The following is a 9,824-nucleotide window of genomic DNA, read 5'->3' on the forward strand; positions in this document are numbered from 1 at the left end:
ATTGTTTAAGGCAAACTATGCTTAATCCAGAGTACTATATCTACTGCAAAGGGGTTGCTTGTTTAACACAATTTGATGAAGAAGCAAACCTACCTATCAATGCCTTCAAACATTGTCGGTAAGGTTTTTATTATCTTGGGAGTCAGCTAATCAGATTGCCTGGTATCGTCAAGAGACAGACCATTTTTCGGAGGAAACTGTCAAGTTTCTGATTATTATTTCTTGGCAAAAGATAAAGAACAAGATAATCCAGTTCATGCAAGCTAATTAAGAACTTTATTGGGTGTTGCTTGGATGTCAAACAAACGTGCTAGGACCTCTAATTCTAGGGAAAAGATAGTTAAACTTGACTTTTCTGCAATGGGGGAAACCATATAGTATTAAAAATGCACGACATTTGAAGCAAAACTAATGGAGATGTTTAACTACCAGTCTGATCCCCTCATTCAACCAGATGATTACAATCTCTAAAGCCTTTGCCTGTTGAAAGGTAAGAGGGCGGCCGCCCCTTTGCAACGGGAATGCTATAGTGACTGAAAATGTCCCCATGCATGGATCATTGTCCTTTGCCATCTCCCTTTGGCCATTGTCCAATTTGACATGTTCTTTTACTTACTCTTCATCTCCTTCTTTGATTGTTTGGTGTTGAATTTAAGTACATAATTTGCACTGAATTTCATTGCATGGTTTACGTCAACGACCTTGATCATAATTAGTTTGGAGCAAAAAGATGATGAATCAATTTTTTCACTTGTTTGGAATTGAGAAATCCAAATTTGAACTTGCTGCTTAAATTCCCTACCTTTAACCCTTTTTTTTTCTTGCAAACCAAACATAATTAAGTTATTGCTCATCATGAAATTTCAAAAAATAGTTATATATCTTTTTATAAATTTTAACACTTAAGTTTTCGAGATTAATTACGTAACAATAAATAAAAAATATTTAAATATTGTTAAAAAATTATTTTAAAATATATCATATGCGTTGAAATTTAATCTATTATTTATCTTTTAAGTTTTTCAAATTAATTGGTTCACATTCCAAACATCTCTTATAATTTTTTTTGGTTCTTTATGATGAAAAACGTCATCAAAAGAATTTCATTGTGATATTATCCAAGTTTTGAGCCCTCATTTTTCGTTACAATTTGAGACATTCTTAAATTGCATGATCCATATGCTAATAAAAAGAATTTTGATCATTAATTAGGACATGAAATTATCTTTTTAAGTTTTGTATAATGAAATTTTCTTTTATTTTTTCAATTTAAAACTCGTTTTCAAAGTTAAGAAAAGCTTAGAAGGAAATATACCATTATCTCATAATACATCAAACCCTAGTACATAAAATAATTCAAGGGGTCCTCCTCCTCCCCTCTTACATTTCACCAAACCAATATTTTGATTACAAAGTAAAAAGGGAAAGAACAAACAAAGAAGATTACAAATTTTTTTCTAACAATCCTGATAAACCAATTAATATTTATTCATGAACCAAGCAAAGTAGGAGTCGTCCTAAGAGCTTGAGGAATCAGTACTCGAACGGTAGCCTATGCCCTGGCGGCTGTTAGGGAATGCCATGAAGACTGCTCCCGAGATTGCACCGATGACAGGAGGCAAAGCCATGAGCAAAGCCTTCTCCGTAGACTCAAACGATGGATAAAAGCACTTCACGGTGTTGGAATCCAACAGAGACAACACGGCGAAGACGATGACAGAGAAGAATGCATGGACGAAGTCGCTGATCCTCAGCTTGTAGCTTGACGAGTTAGATGAACCCGAGTTTGTAGAAGGCCAAATACCACTAACCGTGGCTATACCATAATGAACTAGCCCGTCGCTGCCTTTGTAGCTATCTGTAAAGCTAGCCAAAGCACAGGAAAGGCCGCAAAGTCCAATGAGAATGCTGGTGAGGACCTTGTTGGCAGGGCTGCAATCACCATTTTTGGTTAGGACAGGGTTCAGGAACTGGAATATGAAGACAGTTCCTGTCGGGAGGAGCTTGATAAGGTTGGAGAGACCTGTAAATGTTTTGTCCGAGACGGAAGTTGACGAGGAAGAGCTGCTGGATTTAGCCATTTTTGGTAGGGTTGGGGAGATGGATGCGGGGGTGAAGTTCCTTAATTTCCTGGAAAATGAGGTATTCCTGAGGAATATTTATAGAGAGAAGGGGGCCGGTGGAGGTTGAGAGATAGGAGAGAGTTGCTTGTACGTAAAATTGGGCTCCTATAGATAGAATGGTTTTGCTTCTACTCTTCGAGAGCTTGCTTTAAGCATGAAGTTTGAACCCTTTATTCAAAGCCAACATGCCTTATCTTCAATCAATTTTCCCATGAACCAAACATTCAAAGCAAATCATTAAGCTTTGATTTCAACATACAAACCAATTATTTATAAGTCGGAGCATCCAAAATGTACAAGATTTTAATTATAAATATTATTATGAAGTTTTAATTTGGGTCAGACAAGTAAATGATCTCATTTTTTACATAAAACAGGGTTTGCATTCATCACTACTCGATTTGCTTTCACTTACAAATTTCTAATTAATCAATTTGACTAAATCAATTAATTAATTAATGACTCTTACTAGATAGAGTATTATAATTTTATTTAAGCCAGCAATATTTATCCTTATCCCAATACCCTTTTTAGTTGATTATATTAAGACCCATATTTAAAAACATGTTATGTTAATTAATTATTTGCCATTGAGAGCTATTATTAAGCTAAATATATATAAACCCCTAAAATAAGTATTGCTTGAGAGATGTGCAGTCATTTTTATGCTTGTTTTAAGTGCAAATAGAAGTTGATATGTGAGCATTGCGTCAAATTAAAGATTTGCATAATCAACAAGACAATTAAGTCTTGTCAATTGTTAATTAAAGCCGATTGAGTAGGATATTAGCACTCGAAATTGATTAATGATATTCGGTAATTGCTTGAAATTGTTTATTTAGTAAATATCCGATAAAAAACTTGAATTCAATCTTATCCAACCCAGAATTTTAATTTTATAAATTACAATATTATATTATAAATTTTTTTTTAAAGAAACTGGTCATTTTTACAAAGTAAACTTAACATGATAACCTACTTCTAAATTCACATTAAAAATAATAATTAAATATGAAATAAAATATCAATTGTGACATCATTTATATTATTTTGTCAAGTTATTACAAAATCATAAATTGGACTAAGGTATTGAGAGAAGATGGATTTGCCAAGGTTCAAATCAGGATATTTGCAAAATTTAAGAATTTTTTTCCTTCATTCAACCAGATTGAAACGAATTTTATTCAATATCCACATCTAATTCTATTTATATATAAACAATTTTGAGTAGCAAAAATCTTAACCCTCAAATTCAAATTCCATCCAAAAACGTTTCGAGTATTAATTTTTCAATCCAAAATCTACTTGTATTCATTTATAAATATCCAAAACTGTATTAATCGAGTTTAATCGAGAATATCAGCTAATAAATTGTACAATTACCGTTTTTAATCTAATTGCCAAATTGGTGCCTGATTTTGGGTCACAACTTTGGTGAGCAGCTCGATCACTATCAGGCTAATCTTCCAACTCCTAAGGAGAGTATTGTACAATCTTATGGTTGTTTCTTTAAATGGGTCAGATGCTTTATACGTAATTTGAATATGGAATACGGAACTTACAAAATTAATACTTATTGAAGTTTCTGTGATCTAGTTAATTAGATTTTCCTAGATGCAATTATCATGGTTGGTGTAAGTGAGCTACTTTGAACTAGAAACTAAATCAAAATTGTCTCTTTTAGAATGTGATGAACCTGGCCTTTGAATTTGCAAGTAACTTTTGCTGGCTACTAAAGTATTCATTGATTCATAATAAATGAATAATTAAATAAATTAATCTCTTGCTTTTCATCTTTGGAATTGGACTCACTCACCTAGAAATGAATGGCATGAAATATGGGAGTATGGGATGAAAGTAGGTGATTTGGGTCATCCACTGTTAGGCAGAAGGGCTTTCAAGGCTGGCTCTAGTCTCATTACTGCTTAACATCTGTCTTAAACTCTGAGAACACGGCACAGGCCCACATAGGAAGCATGCACCTGCGCTTCCAAGTTCCATCCATGGCCGGGCATTTTCGTCTTCGTAATTAAATGGGTTGGCTGGAAATGAATGAAATAAAATTCAACGACAAAAAAGTATTTACCCAAAAATGGCTGAAATAAACCAATGATTACTGTGTATAGCTTTGAATTATATGTATTTATCTTCATGGTCAATATATGCATAAGATAAATTAATATGCCCCCCCTCAAACTTTTGGATTCTTTTTTCCAGTTTCTTGCTTGCAAGAGCACCAAACCTATTCAAAGATTTGAAAAAATGGTAAAAGGGTTGGAAGAATTAGCAATCAAATCTTTGCACATCACAAACTCACAAAAGAAAGAAAAACAAAAATAAGAGTCTTGTCTTGAGAATCCAAGGGGAAAGAAAAAATCTCCTCCCCTTGTACCTAAACATGATAGAGACCTTCCGATAGGAAATTAGGAGGAAGTCAGGAAGTGACTTATCATACCAGCCTCGTCCAAATTGGAGACTGAAATCTCCAAACAACTAATAGTATCCCTTTACTTGCAGTAACACACACTGCATCAAACTTTTTTGCAAGCAATTTCCTTTATTGCCAACTACTTTTGAAATAATTTCACGTTCCCCAATCTTCCATCATAGTTCAAGAGAAAATTAAAACATTAATCATCGATCATCTGTCTGATTATATTTATGATAATAAAATGTCGCAATCCACATCAACCTGCAAACCTCATAAATTGAAAATAATATAAATACTTAAATATTCAATCGATTCTCCTATATGATTGTGACACGATGCATGCATAAATTCTTACCATAAATTTTCGTAGTTCTTCTCTAGGAAGTCATGAATGAATGGTCACGATCTCCTCCAAATCAATGAGAGGAATGCAAAAATAATAATAATAATTGAAGCAAATGTGAGACCTCAATTTATGAGCATTAGATTTTTGTGTTGCATGGTTCAGATTGAGGGAGGGCCCATGGTGCACAAATTGGGACAAGACTCGGAAGCCATCGCCCCATGCCCACATAACGTGAAAGGATTCCACACGGCTCACGCCAAGCCGACACTGCCACCACAGAAGGAAAGGCGTTTCAAGTCTTTAATCATGAGTCTCCCCTTTCCTCTGCCTTCCATTCCTTGAATTAAAAGGAAATTAAAAAAACAAACAGAAATCTAAAGATCCATTAACAAAAGATAAACTATAAAGAAATCTGCTCAGATTACTCCCTAATTTATCTTTTACTTTACAACAAAGGGACGAGATTGCAAATCTCTCTTACAATTTTTTTCTTCTTCACAACAGAGCACAACACAGATTCATTACAGCCCGACATTTAAAAACCCAACCCCACACCTACAATTCCTTAATATTACATTTCAACCCCCCTTAATTTTTCTTCCTTTTTCTTTTTTCTTCATCATCCCATAATAAGAGACAGACCCACACTTTTTTTTTAACCCATAAACTGATACAACTTGGAATATTTATCTAATCGCCCCTAATCTTTTCTCCGATTTTCAAATCCGTCCACCGCTTTGTAAAAAATATCACGGAGGTAATCGGATCTTGAAATATCCGGAGAGATCTAACTAGAGACGAACCGATCGCGAGAGAGAGAGAGAGATAATGACGAAGACATGGATACTTCTTTTTTGGATCCAAATCTACATTCGGATATCAGAGATCAAGTCGGAGCAGGCGACGGAGATCCCTAGTAGCTGAATCATCGATAGAAACCTGTTTTTTCTTCGAGAAAGACGGCAAAGGAAGCGAACTCGGAGCCGGAGAGACCGCGAACGCAGATCCGGCGTACATGTCAGATTTTGCGGTCACCGCAGACCTAATATCCACAATCCTGATCTGCTTCCGGACCATTTCAGGACCCGGACCCAAACGATCCGTACCCGTAACAACCAACCCGCCTTCCCTTCCACCGCTGCTCTTGATCTTCGAATCCAACGACTCTCCTCTTCTCAAAATCGTAACCTTCTCCATCGTAACATTGTTCCTCACCGTCTTCAAGTCATCGACGGAACCAGATCTCTTCGTAATCGCCTGCTCCGACCCGGTCCGCTTCCTCTGAGCGGGTTTCCTGTTAAATCTACCATTTCCGCTGTTGTTATTGTTATTATTATAATAATAACTAGGGTTAAAGCTACCATTTCCGTATCTCCGGCGAGAACAAGCCGCCGGAGCAACCCGGATCCTTTCGATCAAACAATCCTGAGGCCGTAAAACTTCAGTCCCCATATTAATTTACCGGAAACACCCCCCAAGAAATTTAAAAGAAACGGAGATTTAGAAGAATAAATTTACAAAAAAAAAAGGAAGGACTCGAGAATTCTACGATCTCTTCTTCCTCATAAGGGGAAATCAAAGGAAGAAGGGAGGGTCGCTTGATCTTTCCTCTTTTTTTCTTAAATTCCCTTCCTTTTGTTTGCTCTGGCTGTGAATATAATCTGTCGAGAGGGAAGAGATAAGGGAAGGGAAATATATAGGTGGGGGGGGGGAGGGAAAGAAATGGCGGAGGAACAAGAGGGTGGGGGTCGGGTTCGTGGTGAGCTTCTTCGGTCTTCGTCTTTGTATTGACGCGTCAAGTGGGACCCTCACCCCCCGGGCGGCTCGGGTTTGAAGTGACCGGGGTCCATGTCATGTAGAACCCATTAAACTGGGTTGTTTGTTATAACGGAGACCGTTAAGTGATTGGCTTTTGTTCAATTGTCGTTACTGAAGTTCGAATTTGAGAGCATAACGGAGGTTTGGTGTCGAAATTGTTAGTTGTCGGCTTGTAGGATTTTTTTTCATTTTTTATTTTTTATTATGGGAAATGCTTTTGCTCTTTTTAAGGTGAGGGGACCACACCGGTTAATGACCTAGCCTTTTATTTATGAGGTGAACAGTGGTATGTTTTGCTTTACTGTGTGCCCATTAATCAAATTCGTTACTTTTTCTTTTATTTCTTTTGTTTATAATTTATGTATACATAAAGAACAAAACTTGCCATAAAAAAAGCCTTGTAAAAAATAAAAGGAGTAATTTTGTATTGATGGGACAGAAAGATGGCAGGTCTCTTATTAGAAATATTAGCCTTTCACTTACAACAAACTTTCAAACGGTAAATATATTGCCCTGATATAATTCATTGACCGCATCAAAATGTTAAATATATAAATAAATATATTTATTATATTTATTAACACAATTAATATATTTATTAAATAAATAAAATTAAATTTTATGACATGACAAAATCTATTTAATAACATTAACACTATTAATTGGTTTAAATGAATATTATAAACGAGTCAAATCGATCATATTGTATGAATCAATATAATTAATTAAATTTATTTAATATATAAAATATAATAATTTTATATTTAAACCCGTTTAAGTATGTATCATTTTTTTTATCGTATTAATCAATCATGTCTACTTTTCACCATCAACTATTGGCAATTTTTAGTAAGTGTGAGTACTAGATGCTTAAAATGAAAATTAGTTTCCCTTATGGAAATTAGGGTTAAATATATTAATACATGTTTCTTAGAAATAGGACTTTGCCTAATTAATAAGTTTTTTTGCTGTTTAAATAAAAACCTTTTTAAGTAAAGGTGAATTTGGCTCACAACAAGACAACTACATTAACTACCACACCTACTAATTAATTTTTCTAAAAATTGTAAATAACTTGTTCTTAAGAAAATTACATCAACTAAAAATAAATGTTACTAAAAAATTCATTACTAAAAGGAAACCTATTCTTATAATTTGGTTCACACCATGAAATTTTAAGTCCATTATTTGAATTAATTTTTATTTTTATTCATTTATAACTTTCTCTACGTGATAAATTATCAATTATGATCGGATACGTTAAATTTTAAAATATAAAAATAAAGTTAATTTCTTAAATTGAGATCAAATATTGATGCTATCTTTTATTTTATTTAATTTAGAATCAAATGGGAAATTGTTGACATTTTTATGCATGAAGTGGTCAAAGAAAACTGTGGATATTTCCCTATTCTAAGTCATATTTGGAGTGTGATTCACTCTTGTTTGAGCCAGCTAGCACCGAGCCATATAAGCATTGACAGTGAAGCTTCAATTTTTTTAATATTCAAATAAATTATTATTGTTTTTTTTTTAAGTAGACAGGTGGGACTGAAATTTTCAACACAATGAAGAGCATGGGAATTTTTAAATGATAAATTATTATCAAGAAAAAATATATATTTATGAAATAACGTGTCGTGTTTGGGAAACATAATACTTTTTATCGTTTAAAGATACAAAATTTTAAAAAATCATGGATTTATTTATGATGCCGTGACAATGTTAATAACCTTGTCGCATATTAAATTATTGGACAGAATTAAACTTATATGATAATATTAATTTATTTAGTTGTTCATTTATTTTGAAGAAAAGAAAAAAATTATTTTATTTTACCACCTTTTTATCATTCATACAAATTTGGGTAAAATACTCTCACTTTTAAATTTTAATCAAAATTTTAAGTGAATTTATTAATTTTTGTAATGGATATTCCGTCAAAAAAATTATATTTTACTGGATACATAAATTCAATTATTAGTAAACCGTTAATTTGATGACATGATAATATTGAAAGGATAATTTTATACTTTATTAATTTTAAAAATTACTATAATATAATTTTTTTAAAAAAAATGAAAAAAGCACTAAATGGTGCCTGGGAAAGAGCATGTCTTGTTTTTTTGAATTTTTTTTAAATTATATAATAATTATTTTTAAAATTAGTAAAAAATAAATAGTATTTTAATATTTTCATATTTTTTATTAACAGTTTTACACTTTTGAAGGGGATTATTCATTGTTAATATTAATGAATTCACGTGAAATTATACCTAAAAGTTAAAAGATGAGAATATTTTATCTTAAACATTTAACTAGAATAATTGTTTATATATTTTTAATCATCATTCATATTAATATACATTAAAAAGAGAGGTTAAAATGTTTGACAATTCCATTATCTAAGTAGTCATATAAAATACATCATTACATACTATTTGTGTACAACTAAACAATAAAAAGTTGAACAAAATGACATTATTATATTAAAAAAATTCTAAATTTAAAACAATCATATAGTTATGACTATGAAAAAAAGATTATATGCTTAGAATCCAATTAGCATCTGACTCGGATCAAAAGTTAATTAATTTAATTCCATGGTTAGGAAATCATTAATTTAGGGTTTTCACATGTTATGGTTATTAAATGGTATTCTTTCTCCTGCTCCCTAATGTTTCTTTATTCAAGATCATTGCAACTTGGCCTCTTGATTTGCACTCATTTCTCTAAATTATTGCTAGGCCCCACAACTTTTTTTTTCTTCCAAAAAAGTATATTAATCAAAGTTTTAAAATAAAGATTTTTTTTTTTTATCTTTATCATTGAATCAGACATCAAAATCATGTTACTGTTTGTCGAGACATGTCAAGGGCTTCGCATAGTTTTTTTTTTTTTTTATATTCCACACCTGTCTAAAGATAATATACAAAATAATGAGGAAATCTTTAATCTTGATTTTAATCTTTAAATTAATGTTAACATAGGTTTAAGAGCTTAAAAAAGTTCCCACCAAGGTTAATTACTTCAAAGTCAATAGTGATTTTTAATTACTATATATTTTTTAAATATATATAATTTTCTATGTACTATTTCTAAGGTA

At 32.3% G+C, this 9,824-nt stretch overlaps 2 protein-coding genes across 2 annotated transcripts; both read right to left on the reverse strand.

Moving 5' to 3' along the window:
- Positions 1–1,299: 1,299 nt before the first annotated feature.
- On the reverse strand, positions 1,300–2,236 carry LOC110421984 (protein DMP2-like). Its single transcript, XM_021435725.2, has one exon. The coding sequence runs from the start codon at positions 2,079–2,081 to the stop codon at positions 1,518–1,520; it is 564 nt and encodes a 187-aa protein (XP_021291400.1). The 5' UTR covers positions 2,082–2,236; the 3' UTR covers positions 1,300–1,517.
- Positions 2,237–5,254: 3,018 nt separating this feature from the next.
- LOC110421983 (proline-rich nuclear receptor coactivator) lies at positions 5,255–6,565 on the reverse strand. The gene has a single exon (XM_021435724.2). The coding sequence runs from the start codon at positions 6,350–6,352 to the stop codon at positions 5,780–5,782; it is 573 nt and encodes a 190-aa protein (XP_021291399.1). The 5' UTR covers positions 6,353–6,565; the 3' UTR covers positions 5,255–5,779.
- Between the last annotated feature and the right edge of the window lie 3,259 nt (positions 6,566–9,824).

The sequence above is a fragment of the Theobroma umbraticum genome, unplaced genomic scaffold, assembly GCF_002168275.2.
Source record: "Theobroma umbraticum cultivar Fairchild unplaced genomic scaffold, ASM216827v3 scaffold_130.0, whole genome shotgun sequence".
Classification (NCBI taxonomy): Eukaryota; Viridiplantae; Streptophyta; class Magnoliopsida; order Malvales; family Malvaceae; genus Theobroma; species Theobroma umbraticum.